Source organism: Muntiacus reevesi, chromosome 2, assembly GCF_963930625.1.
Source record: "Muntiacus reevesi chromosome 2, mMunRee1.1, whole genome shotgun sequence".
Classification (NCBI taxonomy): domain Eukaryota; kingdom Metazoa; phylum Chordata; class Mammalia; order Artiodactyla; family Cervidae; genus Muntiacus; species Muntiacus reevesi.
Window position 1 is genome coordinate 139,083,384 of NC_089250.1, and position 23,531 is coordinate 139,106,914.

Genomic DNA, 23,531 nt, shown 5'->3' on the forward strand with positions numbered 1-23,531 from the left:
CACTATTCTGTAGTAACCCATATGGGAAAATAATCTGAAAAAAAATAGGTATGTGTATAACGAAATCGCTTTGCTGTACACCTGACAGAGAAGACAATGGCGCCCACTCCAGTGTTCTTGCCTGAGAATCCCAGGGGCGGGGGAGCCGGTGGGCTGCCGCCCATTGGGTCGCACAGAGTCGGACACGACTGAGGTGAATCAGCAGCATCAGTACATCTGAACTTAACACAACACTGTAAATCAACTATGTTCCAATATACTCCAATATAAACTATTGGAGTAGTTTATATAGTAGTTATATATACTCCAATATAAACAATATACTCAACTATACTCCAATATAAAATAAAATTTTTAAAAAGTTAAAAAAAATTTTGTAATTGGGTCTTGACAAAAACTTATTTCTCCCTGCAAAAAGATCTTAGAAATAACTGCACTAGTCAATCTAAACAAATAGGATATCTTTGTAGAATATGTGATTGTAAAGGACTGCTATTAGTGATCTAGTGATGTTCACCCCTTCAGTGATATTTAGATCATCATGACCACTAACTGTCTTCTGTTTGGATCTGCATGTACTGGTGGTTCTGGGTTTAATAAGTCTATGCCTCTGATCCTCCACTGAATCCACACCTGTTGTTCTGTGTAAAATCTTCCTTGCTCTTGATGACAAATTGGAAATATACTGGAGTAATCACAGTTCAGACATACAAAAGTGGAGTCAGCAGGCCATTGAGGATCCAGTCTCAGGGTTGTCTCCACACCTCTGAGAACTTGGTGTTTCTTTGACCTGTACCAGACCCAAGGAGAGGGCTAGCCCTATTCAGAGAACACTTACCAGCACATCCTTATATTCTCAAGGTCTCCCATTGTAACTGTGCAACCATTTTGGACCCCAGCCAACGATTACTTAATAGGAACCCTTACTTGCCAGCTCCAACAGTGATTCTTGACAAACACTTTTTGTAATTTTGTGAATTTTGCCCTCATAAGCCTCCATATTTTTGTAGTCCAGCAGAGTGTGATTCAGTTGTTTCTTGAATCTCTGTCTCTTGGGCTGCAGTCCTAACAAACTCCCAGTAAACACCTTTTTATATCAGTCAAGTCTGCATTTTCCGTGTATTCTTAATTTCATTATTTCTGACAAAGACAGACTCCAAAAGGCAACAGAAACCATTGTGTCTGGAGGCAAGTAGGAGGCTTGAGTCATAGTTTCTCAAGCCTTCCCCACTAAATTCTGGAGACTGTCTATTCCCTCCATTGCCTGAGCAAGTTTTGCTCTTTGATGTTGGAGAAGGGTGAATATCTTTTTAGAATTTCTTGTCTTAAGAAGCTATAACTTTTCCCCTCGAAGTCCAGGGACATGTGTATCCTGTGATGCCTGTTATTTATGAACAATCAATGAACAATCAGTGGGGTGCATATTCAGAGTAATATTTTAGGCTATTTGGTTTTGTTTTTCTAAAATTGTTCTTGAGGCAGCTGAGGTATATATGAGAATGCATCACAATGGGAGTCAGATCTCAGTTTAAATCCTAATTTTATTTATTATGAGCCTTGTGATGCTGGACAGTTCTCTTGTCTCAGAATCACCTTTTCCCTCATATAAAAAATATCAAATTACTATCTCTTCCTTCCTTTTTTTTTTTTTTGCTAAAGTAGATGTGAGATTTCAAGGTAAAAATCATGTAAATTTACTTAGATAATTACTGTATATGTCTTTGGTCATTTAAGAGGTTTGAATTATGTTAATGTTAAGCATGAATTCCAAGAATGACGATCTGGTTAAAATCAAGAGGTGTTTATTTGGACCTTGATAGGACTGTAGCTCAGGAAGCACAGATCCAAGAAGGTCTTAAATGATGTTCTTCTAGGCTACAAAATGGGGAATTTAATAAAGACAAGAAATCACAAGAGTAGGTGAAGTTTTTGTCAAGAACTAGACTTGTAAGCAAAATTGGTTGGACTTAGAAATGACTACAGAGTTGTGAAGGAGTGGATGCAGGGATGGGGGATCAGAGGCAGGAGAGTCTGGAGAGGACTTTGAAAATACAAAATTGTAGCAAGTACCTGCTAACATATATTGTTTTGAAAATGGTTGGTGGAGTCCTTGAGTTTGACACAGAAAAGAATTCAAGTTCTCAATGATACAGGAACACTTATGTCTAAAAACCACATCCACAATGACCACCAAACTTCATTTTGGATGCCAGAACCATAGTTACTCTATTCTGATTTTTAAACTATCTGAAATATGTCATAATTAATTATTTTTTAATAACTGTAATGGTAGTGCAGTACATTACAAATTTTAAACACATACATTTTTAAGGACAAATTATCCTATATTGCATTACAAGATAATTTTTTTTTTTTAAATAAAAAAAGGCACAGAATACACCGATTTCCCTCAAAGTCATACATTTGCAACTGGTCATTGACTAGAATCCAGAGTTTTGAGCTGTTTGGGGCATCAAGTTATTTATTTTAGTGGTTCTAATTCTTGGCTGCACAATGGAAATACTTTTTATTTGTTGTTGTTAGCAAACCTGATCCCAACCCAGTGCAATTAAATGACAGTCTCTACAGTCGTCATTGAACAGAAGGAAAACAAGACTAAAGGACACTTTAATTTTATCTTTATCAATGGCCAAAGTCCATTCAGAATAGAGTACAAAGTGGATGTGATTGAATGGTATCTTTATTCCTCAGGGAGGCCCAAGTTGAATTAGCAGGGCCTGTTACAAAAGCTCTCGATTTCAGGTTCACAGTTGTCTTGAGTAAGAAGAGACGGCGTCAATGGATCTGGTTGTGGCCCTGGTGCTCTGTCTCTGCTCTCTGCTTCTCCTCTCACTCTGGAAACAGAGCTCTGGGAAAGGGAAGCTCCCGCCGGGCCCCACACCTCTCCTGATTCTTGGAAACATCCTACAGTTAGATGTTAAGGACATCAGCAAATCTTTAACCAATGTAAGTAGGTTTTATGTTCCTCCAGCGTCTTGTAAAAGGTAAGTAAAATAAGCCCAATTTAAAAAATAATATATATTCTTATGAGCACACTGTTAAAGCAGGTCAGTTTGAAGCAAATTACTCCCTGTAAATTTGATATTTTTCTTGCCTTTTCAGGCCTGTTATTATCATAAATAGAGGAACAAATTAATGTGTTTTGTGAGTAGAGAAGTGTTTATGTCTTTGTAAGGTAGAATCAAAATAATTAAGTTTTAAAAGCTGGGAGTGTTACCTCCTTTCTTTATTTCACATGGGACTGAAAGTAAAGGGTAAGTAAAATGTTTTGTGATTAGTGATTTCTTCCCAGAAATAATTTACTATATTGTTGATCAGTCGCTCAGTTGTGTCCGACTGTTTGTGACCCCATGGACTGTAGCACGCCAGGCTTCCCTGTCCTTTACCCCCTCCCAGAACTTGCTCAAACTCAGTTCCACTGAAGTCAGTGATGCCATCCAGCTATCTCATCTTCTGTCGTCCTCTTCTCCTGCCTTCAATCTTCCCCAGCATCAGAGTCTTTTCTAATGAGTTGGCAGCTTCAGCATGTGATTAGCGATTTCTTTCCTGAAATCATTGACTATATAAGTTGTGTGTTTTGTTCATATGACCAGGAAAACAGAACTTTTCTGAAGAAGAGCATTGTGCCTGGTGTTAAGGAATTAATTTAGGATTAGGATGATCACGGAGGAATGAAAGAAACAAATCATCAGTTAGAGTCCCACTGGTGGCAGCAGCATTCATTTGGATTCTGCAGGAAACTGCCGTCTGTACCCTGTGAATGCTGCCGCATAGAAGGTGTTGTTCTTCCATGAGATGCTGCATGTCCTGGCACTGCCTCTATGATGCTTCCTCTCTTTCTGTGTTAGTGATACCAGAGGATCTCAAACTAGGCTGGGCCTTAGAGTTATATGAACTTATTTTTTAAATTATCAATTTCTAGTATTCATCATAGGGCTACAGAATCAGAATTCTAATGACTGCTCCATGGGTGATTCTGAAGCAGCGAGCTGGCTGTTGGTCCAAAAGGTGGGCCTTGAGGATTGCTACATTGCTCTCAAGGATCAGAGGGTGACTATGATCTTCAAATTTGAATCGTCTACATATTAGCCCTGGGGTGCTGGACATGGAACAGAATTCTGCAACCTCAGTTTCCTTATTTATAGTGGGGAAAATAAACCCACTAAAAGTGCTGATCTGAGGATTAATTATAATCTGTGCACCAGCTACTTGGGCCATTACCCAGCATTTCAGGTCATCTGTAAGTAGAACCTATAACAATTACCACCATATTTATGCATTAAATTCTGAATTTAATACATAATTAGGCTCTCTCTGGCAGAATAAAAACATAATAGCAGGATGATAATACATTCAGCATCAGGCACAGCATAGTATCTCATATTGACTTCTTTTGTTGTTACATGCCTCTTCATTCCCAGCTCTCAAAAGTCTACGGCCCTGTGTTCACTCTGTATTTTGGCATGAAGCCCACTGTCGTCTTGCATGGATATGAAGTAGTGAAGGAAGCTCTGATTGACCTGGGAGAGGAGTTTTCTAGAAGAGGCAGTTACCCAGTGATTCAAAGAGCTTCTAAGGGATACGGTAGGTGTGTGTGTGTGGGTGTTCAGCATTGGCAAAGGGTAGGAGTGGTGAGGATGGAAAAGAGGAATTTGAAAACGCCGCCCCCCCACCCCCGCCCCCGCACCGTGGCTCCCCAGCAGATCGTGTTCCCTCTCTGAGGCTGCCATGTGTCAGCTCACTCCTCCCTCCCTAGAACTTCCCTCCTAGTTTGTTTCCCTTCCTGGTAGGAATCATTTTCAGCAATGGGAAAATATGGAAGGCGACCCGGCGCTTCTCCCTCATGACCCTGCGGAATTTCGGGATGGGGAAGAGGAGCATTGAGGACCGTGTTCAAGAGGAAGCACGCTGCCTGGTGGAGGAGTTGAGAAAAACCAACGGTGGGTGATTCTATTTTCTAAGTCTGACCTTAACAGGCTGCTCTCTCTCCAGTGACATCCTTGGAAATATTTCAGGGACGGCTGCATCTTTCATATGGGTATTGACTGTCAGCCCTCAGATGGGGGAGGGGATTATAAAGCATAGGCAGCCAAGGAGCCTTTGTGTATCTGTGCTTATTGTGTGTGTACTCCCATTACTGTGCACGCAGTGTGGGCATAAAGATCATTTAATCAAATTATCTCCTGAACGTTGTTTGTTTTCAAACCAGAAATCACAAAACATAGTTTTGAGTCATTTCCTAAAAATATTAAAGAACAGAGAAGGGTAGAGATAATGTGGTTGTCTATTCTGGAATATTTTACCAGGGAACACTTGTTAATTGGACAGGGTAGGAATAACCATTATGGGGCATGAAACAAGCAACATGTGTGTTCACTTAAGTGGGCTATATTTATATATTCAGCCTTACAGACACTTTTGAGGGTTACTTCCAGGGCTCAGGCCTACAATTCTGGCCAATAGTAATACCATTTATGGTTTTAATCATCTTGGTATATCTTAGTGCAATTCTCATCAATTATGCTTTCTCGGTAAAGACAGCACTCTTTAAAAAGTACCAGCATTCATTGTTTCTTGTTATTCAATACTAATTGTACTGATTTATATATTTTGAATAAATGTATGCTACATCTTAATTCTGTTAAAACACACATATACCAAATCAGTAAAGTTGAGTTCAGTCTCTTAGTCGTGCCTGACTCTTGTGACCCAATGAATTGCAACACACCAGGCCTCCCTGTCCATCACAAACTCCCGGACTTTACCCAAACCCATGTCCATTGAGTCGGTGATGCCATCCAACCATCTCATCCTCTGTCATCCCCTTCTCCTCTTGCCCTCAATCTTTCCCAGCATCAGGGTGTTTTCAAATGAGTCAGCTCTTTGCATCAGTTTTCCAAAGTATTGGAGTTTCAGCTTCTACATCAGTCCTTCCAATGAAAACCCAGGACTTATCTCCTTTAGGATGGACTGGTTGGATCTCCTTGCAGTCCAAGGGACTCTCAAGAGTCTTCTCCCCATTCCCATCCCCCCTCCCAGAAAAAAAGAAAAGAAAAGAAAATATTAAAAAAAAAAAAAGTTTCCAGCACTACAGTTGAAAAGCATCAATTCTTCTTTGCTCAGCTTTCTTTATCATCCAACTCTCACATCCATACATGACTACTGGGAAAACCATAGCCTTAACTAGATGGATCTTTATTGACAAAGTAATGGCTCTGTTTTTTAATATGCTGTCTAGGTTGATCATAACTTTCCTTCCAAGGAGTAAGTGTCTTTTAATTTCATGGCTGCATCACCATCTGCAGTGATTTTGGAGCTCCAAAAAATAAAGTCAGCCACTGTTTCCACTGTTTCCCCATCTATTTTCCATGAAGTGATGGGACCAGATGCCATAATCTTAGTTTACTGAATCTTGAGCTTTAAGACAACTTTTTCACTCTCATCTTTCACTTTCATCAAGAGGGTCTTTAGTTCTTCTTCATATTCTGCCACTAGAGTGGTGTCATATGTATATCTGAGGTTATTGATATTTCTCCCAACAATCTTGGTCCCAGCTTGTGCTTCCTCCAACCCAGGGTTTCTCATGATATACTCTGCATATAAGTTAAATAAGCAGGGTCACAATATACAGCCTTGACGTACTCCTTTTCCTATTTGGAACCAAGTCATGAAATATTTATTTAACTAAATTTTGACCTAAGCAACACCTGCTTATCTTATCTTCTGCAAGTAGAATTTGGTTCTGTTTTCAGTTTGCAAATTTTGCCCCATCATTTTTGGATTTTAGTAACAAATGTACAGTCTGCAATATATTTCTCTGTCGTCTCGTTTTGTCTAAATTTCTGTTTGTGGTCTCTGTTCCACAGGCTGCAGGATTGTAGTTCTTCTAGCTTGTCTTCCCCTTGGTGCTTGAGATTGGTCTTGGAGCTGTATAGGTTTCCTGGTGGGTGGGACTGAAAGCTGCTCATTGGTGGGTACAGCTGGGTCTTGTCCCACTTGTGGGCAGAGCTGTGTCACAGGGTATGTTTAGAGGAAGCGATTGGCTCAGGATAACTTTAGGCAGCCTAAAGTTAATAGGTAAAAGTCACCTTTTTGGTAGAAATATCAATAACTTCAGATATGCAGATGACACCACTCTTATGCAGAAAGCAAAGAGAGACTAAAGAGACTCTTGTTGAAAGTGAAAGAGAAGCATGAAAAAGCTGGCTTTAAACTCAACATTCACGAAAACTAAGGTCATGGAATTTTCCCCCCAACCCTATCACTTCATGGCAAATAGATCGGGAAACAGTGGAAACAGTGACAGACTTTATTTTCTTGGACTCCAAAATCACTGCAAATGGTGACTGCAGCCATGAAATTAAAAGATGCTTGCTCCTTGAAAGAAAAGTTATGACCAACCTAGACAGCATATTAAAAAGCAGAGACATCACTTTGCCAACAAAGGTCCAGATAGTCAAGCTATGGTTTCTCCAGTAGTGATGTACAAATGTGAGAGTTGGACCGTAAAGAAAGCTGAATGATGAAGAATTGATGCTTTTGAACTGTGGTGTTGGAGAAGACTTTTGAAAGTCCCTTGGACAGCAAGGAGATTAATCCAGTCAATGCTAAAAGAAATCAGTCCTGAGTATTCATTGGAAGCACTCATGCTAAAGCTCTAATACTTTAGTCATCTGATGTGAAGAACTGACTCTTTGGAAAGACCCTGATGCTGGGAAAGATTGATGACAGGAGGAGAAGGGGACAACAGGGGATGGGATGGTTGGATGGCATCACTGACCTGATGGACGTGACTTTGTGCAAACTCCTGGAGTTGGTGATGGACAGGGAAGCCTGGTGTGCTGCAGTCCATGGGGTCACAGAGGATCAGGACAGGACTGAGCAAGTGACCTGAACTGAATTGATTGATATTTCTCCTGGTATCTTGATTCCAGCTTGTGCTTCATCCAGCCTGGCATTTCACATGATGTACTTTGCATATAAGTTAAATAAGCAGGGTGACAATGTACAGCCTTGACATACTCCTTTTCCGTTTGGAAACCAGTTCATTGTTCCATGTCTGGTTCTAACTGTTTCATCTTGACCTGCATGCAGGTTTCTCGGGAGGCAGGTAAGGTGGTCCGTTATTCCCATATCTTTAAGAATTTTCCACAGTTTGTTGTGATCCACACAGTCAAAGGCTTTAGTGTAGCCAATGAGGCAAATTAGATGATTTTCTGGAAGTCCATTGCTTTTTCTGTACTACAACAGATGTTAGCAATTTGATCTTTCGTTCCTCTGCCTTTTCTAAATCCAACAGGTACATCTAGATGTTCTCAGTTCACATACTATAAGCAATATCATATGATAGTTATCATTTCTGGCTTACTTCACTCAATATAATAATTTCATATTGCTGAAAATGGCATTATTTCTTTATTTTAATGACTGAGTAATATTTATTGGGGGTTTTCTAGTGACAATAGTGGTAAAGAATCTGCCAGTCAATGCAGGAGATATGGGTTCAATCCTTGGATTGGAAAGATCTCCTCGAGAAGCAAATGGAAACCCACCCCAGTATTCCTCCCTGGGAAATCCCATGGACAGAGGGGCCTGACAGACTTAGTTCCGGGGTCACAAAGAATCAGACATGACTTAGAGACTAGACAACACAGCAATATTCATTACGTGTGTGTGTGTGTGTGTGTGTGTGTGTGTGTGTGTGTGTGTGTTTCACATCTTCGGCTTCCATGCATCTGCCGATGGACATTTAGGTTGTTTCCATGTCTTGTGCCAAGTCACTTCCATCATGTCCGACCCTTTGTGACCTCACGGACCGTAGCCCACCCGATTCCTCTTTCTATGGGATTCTCCAGGCACGAATATTGGAGTGGGTTGCTGTTGCCTCCTTGTCTTGGCTATTATAAATAGTGCTGACATGAAATCGGGATGCATGTATCTTTTTGAATTAGAGTTTTTATCTTTTCTGAATATACGCCCCGGAGTGGGATTGCTGAATCATATGGTAGCTCTATTTTTAGTTTTTTAAGGAACCTCCATACCGTTCTCTATAGTGGTTCCATCAATTTATATTCCCACCAACAGTATAGGAGTGTTTCCTTTTCTCCAGATCCTCTCTAGTCTTAATTCTAAATGTATTAATTTTAATGGCCATAGTAAATGAGGGACATTAATTCTTAAAAAAGAAGAAATTTTAAACATGGAAACAAAATTAAGGGAATTCCACTCATCAAGTTATCCTTTTTGTTTCACTTATCCGGGGGTTTATGTTTGAAATTAAAATTTTGCATTTTATATTACTTTAGACAAAATCCAATTTATAATAATTCATTAATTGTTCAGTTGTTTCTTAGTTTTTCTCCTCATATAGCATGGATACTTTGTGTTTTATTACACTTATTTCTTCAAATGCATGACTTCAACTACAGTCTCTCTCACTTTAGCTTTTCCTTCCTGATTCTGCACATGAGTTTTTCAACTATTCATTTTGAGTTCCCTAACAATTTTCTTTCTTTCTGTCAGTGTTTAATTTGCAGACAGATGATATTCAACATTGATAACTTTCATTATTAAATCATACAAAATGGCCTTTTTAAATGTTCTTATCATTTTCCCTTCGAGTTAATAGGCACCTTGATTGAAAAGGGTACAAGTAAAGGTGGGAGGAGTAAATTGAATATTTCTAAAAACCCGTTATTTAACTAGCTGTGCTGAAATATCCTACTCAGGTTAAGGTAAAGTGATGTGTTGATTTTATGCATGCTGAATATTTATTTTTAAAGGAAATTTGTTGGTGAGATATCACTTCAGAGTTTCTAAAATTACCTTTATCTGTTATCTCAAACACCAAGTGTCTCTTGTGTGTGTTTTAATGGTGTGTTCAAATTGTTTGTTATTCTCTAGGGTTGCCCTGTGATCCCACTTTCATACTGGGCTGTGCTCCCTGCAATGTGATCTGCTCCATTATTTTCCGGAATCGTTTTGATTATAAAGATCAGATTTTTCTAGATCTAATGGAAAGACTGAATGAAAACGTCAGAATTCTGGGCTCTCCATGGCTGCAGGTGAGGCCAAAGTCCTTTCTTCTCAAGGAATCATTTTGGCTCTTTTCTCCATGAGATCCAGATCTCTCTGGGCACCAAGCTGTGAGGTGAATATGTGAACAACACAGCCCTGCCCAGAGCTTAGCATCATGGCGTACTCATCTGGGGATGACTGCAGAGCCCTTAATGATAGACAGGAAAATACATGCCCAGAATACAGAACTGCAGTTCAGTCCCACTGACCTTGTTCAGTGGTTTTTCCACCAAGATCCAAAGACCAATTTCTGTAAACTACTTTGGTAACTTCCCCAAAGCATGACCACAGCAGTGGTCCTACTGGAAAGGCTTCCATTGCCCACAAGTCTTGTCCCCAATCTCTACTCATGGATTCTTCAGCATGTTAGCTGACAGATATATCTGTTTGGGAAGAAAGAGAGTATTTCCTTCAAGGGGCTCCCAGGGGACACTGAATATGATAGGAGAGTTTGATGCTTCAGTTGGTATCGTAACTGACAAAATAATTGCTTTGAGGATGACAAAATGATGATTTTTTAGTGTAGGAACCATAAACCAACATCACTGGTGTACCCTGTGTTGAGCTAAATGTTCTGTCCTCTGCCTAAAAGACAATGGTGTGACCTTATAGAGGTCACTTAATTGCTGTGGTTCCCAGTTACTTTATCCATAAAATGTTGAGTTGTGTTTCATGGTGTCTTTAGGACCCTTTTAGTCCTAAAATACCAAATTTATGATTGAGGTCACTAAACAGAAATAGAAATGTCAGGGATCAGCTTGTTTTCTATATCAGATTACCTAAACTCCCATAATCTGATGTCATCTATAAAAGGTGAATCATTGTGTTTCATGCTATCTCTTATTACATAATTGTGAGGAGAATTGATGCAGAAAACAAAAGAATTGATACAAAGATGCCTTTATACTGTAAACATGATGTATGAGTATAGGAGATGAATACCATCGTTGATCCCTGGTTATAATTTTCTCCCTGAAATACATCTATCAGCATAGAAAACTATGTATTTGTGAAGTTAAAAAGTCCCATCTATATAGTGACTGAATTATTTTAATATTTATAGTTCATTTTCTAACCAGGGCTTGGCATATAATATTTAAATCTTTGTTAAGTGTTTTCTTTTAATGAACAATTTTTTTTTCTAGCTCTGCAGTTCTTTCCCTGCTCTCATGGATTATATCCCAGGGAAACATAAAAAATTCTTTGAAAATTATGCTTGTATGAAAAGTTTTGTTTTGGAAAAAACAAGGGAACACCAAGCATCCCTGGACATTAACAACCCTCGGGACTTTATTGATTGTTTCCTGACCAAGATGGAACAGGTAAAATGTTAATGACAGCTCAATTATTTGATTGCTTGTTTTCTGACAAATGGAACAGGTAAAAGTTAATGACACCTCGATTATTTGATTGCTTGTGCATTTTTAGGGCTGTTGAATTTACCAGTGATGTTTCAGTGGTTTGGCCAGCAATGTTGACAAACATTTTAAGTACATGATGTAGGTCCAAATCTATAGTATGCATTATGGAAGATATAATGTTTAATTGTTAAATTAGTTGAATATGTTGATTCTACTCTTTACCTACTAGTAATCTTCCTACAGAGAAGGATAGAATGACACTTCAGATGAAATGGAGACAATTAGAAACAAGTTAGAAAATACAAAATATCATGGAATAATATGAAGCTGAACATGATTATTGTACACACTGTATGAGGGAATGGAAAAGAATGGCTTAATCTAGCTGGACTTCCTGCATACCAAGTGGTTGGAAATAAATCTTAAAAAATTTGCAGTGAAGGACAGGGGAAGGAATTTTAGATGGTGAATACTGTATATATTATATACAGTATGCATAGGCCTGTGATGAGGAAGAGTAGGTGGATGGAAGAGAGAGAGCACTTTGAGTGTGAAGTAAAAATGAGTTGGTATGAATGAAATGAAATGAAATGGAATGGAATGAAATGAAATGATATGGAGCTGGAATTACATGTCTGTGGGCATGAAGTCTATACCATGTGTTGAAAAGACACCCTTTTTCCCTCTTGGCCCCCTTTGTTCAAAAATCAGGGCACTCAAAATTTGACCCTTTATTTGTGTAAGTAAGTAAGTAAGTGTTAGCCACTCAGTCGTGCCCGACTCTTTCCGACCCCATGGACTGCAGCCCACCAGGCTCCTCTGTCCATGAGATTTTCCAGGCAAGGATACTGGAGTGGGTTGCCATTTCCTTCTCCAGGGTATCATCCCAACTAGGGATTGAACCCGGGTCTCCTGCACTGCAGGCAGATTCTTTACTGACTGAGCTACAAGGGAAGCCCTAGATTATTTGTGTAATCTGACATCTATTCCATTAATCTAAATGTCAGTCCTTATACTAGTAGCATATCATCTGGTCATCTTAATTATTAGTTTTGTATTTAGCTTTGAAGTTGAGAAATGTGAACCCTCTAATTTTGTTGTTAATTTTTAAAAGTGTTTTGGCTATTCTGAATGCTTTGAATTTTCAGGTTAATTATAGGATAAACTAGTCAATTTATGCAAAGAAATTAATGATTTTTATAGGGATTACAGGAAATCAGTTGATCAATCTATGGAGTGACATCATTTTAAAATATAAGTAAAATTCATATGACATGCAATTCACTGTTTTAAAGTATATGATTTAGTTGTATATACTTGCATTCACAATGTTGTGTGATCACTAGTTCTCTTATTTCAAAACTTTCCTATCGCTCTCCAGAAACATACCATATCCATTAAATGATCACTCTCCATTCCCTCCACCCCATCATGTGTTAACCTCTTTTCTGCTTTATGTCTATGGATTTGTTTGTTATGAATATAGTATGGGACTACTTATGTGGTGCTAGGGGTAAAGAACCCTCCTGACAGTGCAGGAGACACAAGAGATGTGAGCTCAATCTCTGGCTTGGAAACATCCCTTGGAGGAGGGCATGGCAACCCACTCCAGTATTCTTGCCTGGAGAATCCCATGGATAGTGGAGCTTAGCAGGCTACAGTCCATGGAGTCACAAAGAGTCTGACACAACTGAAGCGACTTAGTATGCGTGCATTAATATAGCATATAAAAGAATTTATAGCATTGCCCCTTTTGTTTTTGGCTTCATCTAGTATAATGTTTTGGATTCTTGTCTAAGTTATAGTGTATATCAGTATTTGTTACCCTCTTGTATGGCTGCATGATATTCCATTTTAATATACATACCATGACTTTTTATACATTCATGTATTTGTGGACATTGGTGGTGTTTCCCTTTGGGTCGTAATGAACATTGTTGCCACAAATATTTGTGTACAAATTTCTTCATGGACATATTTTCATTTATGTTGAGTATATTCCTAGGAGTAAAATCTATGAGGCCTATGGTAATTTTAAGTCTGACATTTTGAGAAATAGCCAGACTTTCCCATGGTGACTGAAGCATTTATATTCCTACCAGCAATGTAAAGCATTCCTATTTTCCCACATAATTACCATGATTTATTTTCTAGTTTCTTGTAGTTTTTTTTTTAATTTTATTTTATTAGTTGGAGGCTAATTACTTCATGGAATATTACTCAGTCGTTAAAAAAATTCATTTGAATCAGTTCTAATAAGATGGATGAAACTGGAGCCCATTATACAGAGTGAAGTAAGCCAGAAAGATAAAGAACATTACAGCATACTAACACATATATATGGAATTTCTTGTAGTTATTAAAGCTAGTCTGGTTAATGTGAAGTGATCTCTCTTTGTGGCTTTAGTTTGCATTTCCTTAATGAACAATGATCTAGAATATATTTCATGTGTCATTACCCATTTTTATTTCTTCTTTGGAGAAATATTGTTATTCAAGTGTCCATTGCCCCTTTAAAATTAGGTTCCTTGTCTTTGTTGTTGAGCTTTGATATTTTGGTATTATAAAAATAAAGTAAGAATTGATATTTTTGGTATTATATCCTTACATATGTGCGTGCATGCATGCTCAGTCACTCAGTTGTGTCCGACTGGAGTTGGCAGCCCACCAGGCTTCTCTATCCATGGAATTTTCCAGGCAAGAATACTGGAGTGGGTTGCCATGCCATCCTCCAGGGGCTCTTCCCAACCCAGGGACTGAACCCAGGTCTCTAGCATTGCAGGTGGATTCTTTACTATCTGAGCCATGAGGGAAGTGCAAATTATTAGAGAAATACAAATAAAAACTACAAGGAGGTGCCACTTCACACTGGTCAGAGTGGCTGTCATCAGAAAGTCTACAAATATGGCTCAGTGGTGAAGAATCTGCCTGCCAATGCAGAAGCCACAGGAGATGTAGTGTTTGATCCCAGTCAGGAAGATTCCCTGGAGGAGGAAGTGTCAACCCACTCCAGCATTCCTGCTGGGATAATGCCATGGACAGACGAGTCTGTCAGGCTGTAGTCCATGGGGTCACAAAGAGTTGGACACAAATGAGTGACGAGGCATGCATGCAGTAAATGGTAGAGAGGATGCAGAGTAAAGGGAACCCTCCTACACTATTGGTGTGAATGTAAATTGGTGCTGCCATTATGGGGAACAGTATGAAGGTTTCTCTAAAAACTATTAATAGACTTCTCACATGATCAGCGATCCCACTCCTAGGTATACATCCAGAGAACACTGTAATTTGAAAAGTTATGCACCCCAGTGTTCATAATAGCACTATTTACAGTAGCCAAGACATGAAAGCAACCTAAGTATTGATCAACAGATGAATGGATAAACAGGATGTGATATACATATTCAATGAAATATTAAATGAATTAAATAATGCCATTTGAGCAATATGGATGGGCCTAGAGATTATCATACTAAGTGAAGGAAGACAGAGAAAGACAAATATTATATGATATCACTTATATGTGGAATATATATATATAAGTTAACTTATTTATAAAACAGAAATAGACTCAGACATAGTAAACAAACTTATGGTTAGGTAATAAAGGGAAAGGGGTGGTGAAATGGGAGTATGGGATTAATAGATACTCAACTACTATATGTAAAATAGATAATTACTGTAAAACACAAGGGACTGTATTCAATATCTTGTAATAACCTATAATGGAAAAGAATTCGAAAAAGTATATATCCTCTGCTGTATACCTAACACTAGCACAGTTTTAAAAATCAACTATACTTCATTTGATTATTTTTTCCTTTTGCCCTTCCTCTGCTGGAAACATGAGTGGATATTTCTCCAGTTGTACTGTCAGAATTTGCTCAAGCTCCTAGAATAAATATCAAAAAGTATGGTAGCTCCTGGGTGACTCAGTCATCCTGTGGAGTCATCCTTCTCTCAGTGTTTTCCACACTGAGCTTTTAGCAATTTCTCAAATATGATTCAGATTTTCCTACCCTAGCACTGAATTTCATTGTGATTTCCATTCATGAGCTCTTCTTTGGTAAGTCTGACTCCCAATTTCCCCCTTTCAACCTCTCCAATTTAGGGGGTAGTGGTTTTCCCTTTGTGTTCAATTCTCTTAGGAGTCTTAAAAGATTTGTTGATTTTAGTCTGTTTAGCTTTTCACTTGTTATTAGGAATGGAGTTGAAACTTCCAGGGTCTTTACATGTAGAGCTATCAGATTTATTTTTCTAAGTTTATGCAACTGTAAATTTTCATTCTGTTTTTTTTATTTCCATCCTCATTTTATTGTGGTCAGGGAAGATAGTTTGTATCATTTTTATCTTTTTCAATTTGTCAAGAATTGTTTATGACCTCACATATAGTTTACTGTGGAAAAAATTATATATACACTGGAGAAGATTGTACATTCTTCTGTTCTTGAGTGGAGTATTCTTTTATGTCTGTGAGAATAATTGACTCTAAGGTTGTTCAAGTCTTATATATTTACTCATTGATCTTTTGCCTAGGTGTACTATACATTATTGAAAGCTGAGTTTTGAAATCTCCCACTGTTATTGTAGAACTCTCCATTTATCCTTTCAGTTCTATAAATGTTTGCTTCATATATTTTGGGGGCTCTGTTGCTTGATGAAAGTGTGTTTATAATTACATGACTTGATGAATTCACCTTTCTTAGTCCAGTATAAAACACCCCATTCTTATTTGGTCCCTTTAAACTATTTTTGATAAAAAAATTTTTCTAACATTATTATAGCCAGTTTTGCTTTATTTGGCTACTCATAATTTGCAAAATCTCCTTCCCTCTTTCTCATTCAATGTATTTGTGTTTTGGCATCTCAAATGTACAACATCTTGTACCACATACAAGGTTTTTTGTTGAGAACAGTTGACATATAACATATTAGTTATATAATGTCACATGATGATTCAATATATGCATATATTAAAAATGATGACTCCAATGTATATAATTAACATTTATTATCACACATAGTTACAGATTTTTTCTTGTAAATCTTAGGATTTGCTCTCTTAACAATTCAAATAGGGAATATGTCATTAACTATAGTCATCATGCTGTATATTACATCACCAGGACTTATTTATTTTATAACTGGACTATTTGCACTTTTGATTCCCTTCATTCATTTTTATCTCTCCTCCCAACTCTCACAGCCACCAATGTATCCTCTCTATTTATAAGATCAAGTTTTTAAAATATTTCACATATAAATTTGATCATATGGTAATTTGTCTTTGTCTGTCTCATTTATTTCACTTAGCATAACTTCAAGGCCCATCCATGTTGTCACAGACATCAGGATTTCCTTCTTTTATGGCTAAATTATATTCTATAATTGTATAGATATATTATGAATATGTAGTAGAATATTTAGATACACAGTTTAGAATCTTATTCCTTCAATATCTGTCTTAAACCATGAGTTTCAATTGATTAATTATTCATATTGAAGAATTTATTTCTGCCCTGTAATTTTTTGCTCTAATGTATTTTATAAATTCTGTTTCTTAGTTCCCTCAATATGGCCTTATTTTTGTCTGATCTTTTTATAACGTACCATTTTTTTATTTCCATCCAAATTTTTTGTGTGTTTTAAAATTAATTTCTTAGTACTTATAAAAGAAATTACTGTTAACATTCTAAATTCATAGCAATTCAGTATGAGCTGATTCCTCAATAGCTTAAAATCGTGTACATTAACTCTGCTCCCATCCAGCTTCATCCCCCCTTTATTTCGTTGGTGTCACAAAATCACATCTTTGTATTTTGTGCCTAGAATCATATAATGATTGTTTCATGATTTTTTTCTTTTAAATAATATGGGAAATGAAATGAGGCTTTTATATTAGAATACAGTAGTTTTTGCTTTTCCATTTACCTACATAGTTATTTTTAACAAGGAACTTTGTTTGTCAATCTGGCTTTGAATTATCATCTTCTTGTCCTTTGGTTTGGTTAACTGGAACCCCGTAGCTTTTAATTTGAGGATGTCTTGTGTCTCCTAATTTATGGAGGGATGGTTTTGCCAAATACAAAATTCTTGGTTGACGTATTTACATTTAAGATTTTAAATGTATCTTTCCATTGATATTTGGCCTCTACAGTGTCTGTGGAAAAAATGAGTGGTTATCCTAATGATGATCCCTTGTGCATGACGAGTTACTATTCTCTTGATGCTTTGAACATTCTCTCTTTTGCTTTGGCTTTTCACAGTCTGATTAAAATATGCCTGACAGTGAGTCTGCTTGGTTTCATTCCTCTTGGAGTTTAGCTTTTTTGATTTCTAGATTCATGTACTTCACAAAATGTTGGAAGTTTTCAGTCATTCTTATTCAAATACTTATTTTCTGTTCTTTCGCTAACTCTTTTCTGGTTTCTCATAAGGTGGATGTTAGTACAATTGATTGAGTGCCTTGGGTCCTTAGGTTCTATTCATTTTTCTTTATTCCTTTTTCTTTCTGATAATCACACTGGAAATTTTTATTCTGCTTCAGATCTGCTGTTTCTTGGATTTCCCATAGTTTACTGTTCAAACTTTCCGGTAAATTTTAAAATGTTCAGGTAGTGTGATTTTTAGCTCCAAAATTCTGTTTGATTTATTTCTATAGTAACTTTCTTGTTATTCTATACTTGTTCATAAACTTTTTTGGATTTTCTTTAGTTCTTGATGATTTTCATTAGCTATTTAAGCATATTAAAGACATGTATCTTAAAGATTTTGTTTAGTAAGTCCATATCTGGACTTCCTCAGGAATGATTTGTGTCAACTTTTTTTTTTTTTTTTTTTTTTTGCTATTACTGGTCCATACTTCCTCCTTTTTTGTATGCTTTGTAACTTTTAAATTAAACTATTCCTAGGAAAAGCACAATCAAGAACTGGAGTATACGGCTGAAAACTTGGCAAACACTGTATTGGATTTGTTTGCAGCTGGGACAGAGACGACGAGCACCACACTGAGATATGGGCTCCTCCTGCTGCTGAAACACCCTGAGGTCACAGGTATGATAACATGGTGGGCGGGGTGACTGCAGAAGAGATGAGAGAAAGATGCTTGAATGTACTCTACCTTGTTTCTCTTAGAGAATTACTTAAATCTCTGACTACTGAGCAGCTTAATTTTTTCCCCCAGATTTAATGAAGGGATAGTAACAAGATGTCTTTACATAATATGTGAAGATATTAAGCACCTGAATTTCATGGGTGGTCATATGTAGCAAGCACTGCCAACATGAATTGGCCTTGAGCTGCATATTGGTTTTGATTATGGAAAAACCACTCTGATGTCCCCACATGCTGAAAATGCAGTATTCTAGAGCCATGGTCCAAGGACTTCCTCAATAGTCTAGTGGTTACAATGCAATCTCCAATGCAGGGAGTATGATTCAAACCCAGATCAGGAAACTAAGATCCCACATGCTATGGACAGAGCTGCCAAAAATCAAAAAAAGAAAGAAAGAAACCAGGGTTGGGAAACTGGAAGCTCTCCTTATTAAAGAGATTGGAAATCATAGAAATTTAGTGAGGCCACCTGATGCAATTTCAACAGTCTAAGAAGTCCTCTAAAGAGTTAGATTGACAATAAATTAGCTTAAGATAGGAGGCGGGAGTGGGGATTGGTAAGGGGAACACATGTAAATCCATGGCTGATTCATGTCAATGTAAGGCAAAAAACACTACAATTTTGTAAAGTAATTAGCCTCCAACTAATAAAAATAAATGGGAAAAAAATGAATAAAATAAAATATGTAAAAAAAAAAGATACGTATGTAAAGAAATTGTATTAATCCATAAGTTTGTTTCCAGAAAAATGCTTGTTGCCAAAATACACATTTTGAGGGGTCAAGAATTTTATCTTTCAAAAAGAACTTTTTGTTAGAAATTAACTTTTTAAAAAATTAATTTATTTATTTTACTTTACAATATTGTATTGGTTTTGCCATACATTGACTTGAATCTGCCATAGGTGTACATGTGTTCCCCACTCTGAACCCCCTCCCACCTCCCTCCCCATCCCATCCCTCTGGGTCATCCCATTGCACCATCCCCTAGCACCCTGTATCATGCACTGAACCTGGACTGGCGATTCATTTCACATATGATAATTTGCATGTTTCAATGCCAATCTCTCATATTATCCCACCCTCGCCCTCTCCCACAGAGTCCAAAAGACTGTTCAATACATCTGTGTCTCTTTTGCTGTCTCATATACAGGGATATCGTTACCATCTTTCTAAATTCCATATATATGCATTAGTATACTGTATTGGTGTTTTTCTTTCTGGCTTACTTCACTCTGTATAATAGGCTCCAGTTTCATCCACCTCATTAGAACTGATTCAAATGTATTCTTTTTAATGGCTGAGTAATATTCCATTGTGTATATATACCACACTTATCCATTCATCTGCTGATGGACATCTAGGTTGCTTCCATGTCCTGGCTATTATAAACAATGCCGCAATGAACACTGGGGTGCATGTGTCTCTTTCAATTCTGGTTTCCTCACTGTGTATGCCCAGCAGTGGGATTGCTGGGTCATATGGCAGTTCTATTTCCAGTTTTTTAAGGAATCTCCACACTGTTCTCTATAGTGGCTGTACTAGTTTGCATTCCCACCAACAGTCTAAGAGGGTTTCCTTTTCTCCACACCCTCTCCAGCATTTATTGCTTGTAGACTTTTGGATAGCAGCCATTCTGACTGGCGTGAAATGGTACCTCATTGTGGTTTTGATTTGCATTTCTCTGATAATGAGTGATGTTGAGCATCTTTTCATGTGTTTGTTAGCCATCTGTATTTCTTCTTTGGAGAAATGTTTATTTAGTTCTTTGGCTCACTGTTTGATTGGGTCTTTTTATTTTCTGGAATTGAGCCTCACGAGTTGCTTGTATATTTTTGAGATTAATTCTTTGTCCATTGCTTTGTTTGCTATTATTTTCTCCCATTCTGATGGCTGTCTTTTCACCTTGCTTATAGTTTTCTTTGTTGTGCAGAAGCTTTTAGTTTTAATTAGGTCCCATTTGTTTATTTTTGCTTTTATTTCCAATATTCTTGGAGGTTGGTAGTAGAGGATCCTGCTGTGGTTTATGTCGGAGAGTGTTTTGCCTATGTTTTCCTCTAGGAGCTTAATAGTTTCTCGTCTTCTGGGAGACAGATTAAGGGGGTGCATGTGTGTGTGTGATTTTGTATGAGGAAGGATGGAGATGTAAATTCTCAACTCTCATACCAAGATGTCAGATATTGTTTAAGAATCTGTGAGTGAGAAATGAAAATTGAGAGTCATTATTTAGAAATAGGACATGAATTTCAGAAGAAACTGCTAGAATGCTGAAAGTGGTGGCATTTGACAGCTGGAGAATGACCTGAGTACCACTGCAAATTGCACATGCATAACACACAAATACACAAAACACAAATATTATATTTTAACTTTTCAATCCATATAATTCTGATATAAAATTAATATTTGATTCTTGTTTCTTTCTTCAAGGACTATAATTTCTTGACTTTATATTCTGTTTATATTTGAAACATTTCATCATTTCTCTTTGTTTTATCATGTATGCTAATATAGAAGGATGTATAGACGTATCTTAAGCCAGGCTTGTAAGAGACTTTTATGTGTCTGTATAATGGCCATTATCTCGCTCAGTTTAGTTCAACTTCTGGTCTTAGAGTTTATGTGCAAAATGATACTGGGACACAATCATAGTGCCTCATGTATCCCTGAATTGTTGTGGAACATGGTGTGAATTTTCCTCTTTCTCCATCAATCTTCCTTACCTTCCTTATCAGCTAAGGTCCAGGAAGAGATTGACCATGTCATTGGCAGACACCGGAGCCCCTGCATGCAGGACAGAAGCCACATGCCCTACACGGATGCTGTGATTCACGAGATCCAGAGATACATTGACCTGGTCCCCACCAACCTGCCCCATGCTGTGACCTGTGACATTAAATTCAGAAACTACCTTATCCCCAAGGTAAGATTGTTTTCTCTTTTACTGACCTCATTGGTCTTGAAGTTCTCATTTACACGGTATGCGTGCAACTGTCGATGAACACAAGATGAGAGAAGTAAAAATAGTCATGTGTGTGGTGGCTTGATGGGTTGTGTCTTGTTTCCAGTTTAGTCTGTAAAGCTTTATAACAGATTTTGACAGGTAGCAGTGCAAGACTTCCAAATTTGTTCTGCTTCTCTTATGTTATTGGGCTAACCATAGCTGTCCACATTTCCAGATGAACATTAGTATCAATTTGTCAATTTACCAGAACACTCTGCTGGGATTTTTTATCAGAGTGGCATGCTAGATAAGTTTGGAAAGACTTAATATCATGACACATTGAATTTTTCATTTCTTGGGTATGATATAGTCTTTCTATTTTAAAGGGCTTTCTTTAATTTCTTCAGGCAGTGATTTGCATATTATTTATCTTTCCAAGACGTTTATTATTGTTATAAGCATTTTAAAATGCATTTTCCATTTTTACATGAAATATCAAAATATAATTGATTTTATCATTTTGATGACCTTATATGTAACAACCTTGCTAAATTTAAAGTCATTTTGAAAATATCTCTAGTTAATAGCAATTTCTATATACACTATCCTGCTATCTGGGCTAATATCTTCATGTCATCCTTGTTTCATTTCTGATATGAAGGGAAGTGGAAGTTAACATCTCACTATTGGGAATGATGTTTTATGTATATTTGTTAGAATTTTTTTTTTTTATCAGATTAGAGAAGTTTCCCTGTGGCTCAGTGATAAAAGAATCCACCTGCCAATATAGGAGATGCAGGAGATACCATTTCAAGCCCTGAGTCAGGACGATCTCCTGGAGGAGGAAATGGCAACCCATTCCAGTATTCTTGCCTGGAAAATCTCATAGACAGAGGAGCCTGGTGGTTACAGTCCATGGAGTCAAAAAGAGTTGGACATGACTGAGCAGGAGCACGGACAACGTATATTTGATAGACCATAACAGGATGTTTTAATTAATACAGAATTCAAGTTAAATCATTTATAAAACAGAACGACTTCACTATATGGCAATATGTGAAAATTTCTTCCATTAATAAATGCTTATCTATCCGTATCCAACTATCCATTAAAAGCTCCCTGCTTCAGTATGCATACCTCAATAACAGTGATTATTGTATGCAGAAGAATAATAGCATGTGTACACAGGAGTTATCACTGAAACAATAATAATATTTAATGTACAGGCTATACTTAAAATTTCCTAATTTTCTTAGTATAACCTTTATAGTTTCTTTTTCCTCATAAACCAGGTGAAGGTTTATACTGTCATTTACCCCATTATTATCGGTTATGCAGTGTTGTTCACATGATAAAGTAGTACCTGCCAGATTTCTCCAGGGAACAGGTCCTTTTTTTACAGTTAATACATAAAAATCTATTGCATGGTACATTAGAGCTTTGAGAGAATAGCACTTCTTAATCATTCACCCAACAGTTTTAGCTTTGCTAATAAAACTTGTTTAAATTAATGATACTAAGCTGAATTGGTGTAAAATGATGTTTCTAGTTTTATCATACTTCCTGTGTTTCAAATCTAAGGTTAATCTATAATGAAAGCTACCACATATTTTTTTTTAAATAATTTTATTTCTTTATCTTTGGCTGTGGCTCTGTCTTTATTGCTACCTGTGGGCTTTTCTCTAGCTGTGGTGAGTGGGGGTTGATCCTCCTTGCAGTGCACTGGCTTCTCACTTTGCCTGACTTCTCCTGTTGTGTAACACATGCTTTAGGGCACTAGTTGCAGTGCGTGGGCTCAACAGTTGTGGTTCCCAGGTTCTAGAGCAAAGGCTCAGTATTTGTAGTGCTTGGGCTTAGCTGCTCCACAGCATGTGGGATCTTCCCAGGGCAGGGATTGAACCCGTGTCCCTGCATTGACAGGTGGATTCTTTACCACTGAGCTACTAGGGAAGCCCTACCGTATATTATTAAATAAAGACAGTCTTCATGGCAACGGTAAACACTAATATTTGTTAC

At 37.4% G+C, this 23,531-nt stretch overlaps 1 protein-coding gene across 4 annotated transcripts in view; it reads left to right on the top strand.

The window, feature by feature from the left end:
* LOC136158245 (cytochrome P450 2C9-like) overlaps positions 1–23,531 on the top strand; it is a 34,001-nt gene that overhangs the window by 8,735 nt on the left and 1,735 nt on the right. The window contains exons 1-7 of one of the 4 annotated variants that reach the window (XM_065920031.1): positions 2,800–2,967; positions 4,443–4,605; positions 4,812–4,961; positions 9,925–10,085; positions 11,244–11,420; positions 18,371–18,512; positions 21,307–21,494. In XM_065920031.1, the coding sequence (XP_065776103.1) occupies positions 2,800–2,967; positions 4,443–4,605; positions 4,812–4,961; positions 9,925–10,085; positions 11,244–11,420; positions 18,371–18,512; positions 21,307–21,494 (1,149 nt within the window). The other 3 variants (XM_065920034.1, XM_065920032.1, XM_065920033.1) reach the window with 3 other exon arrangements.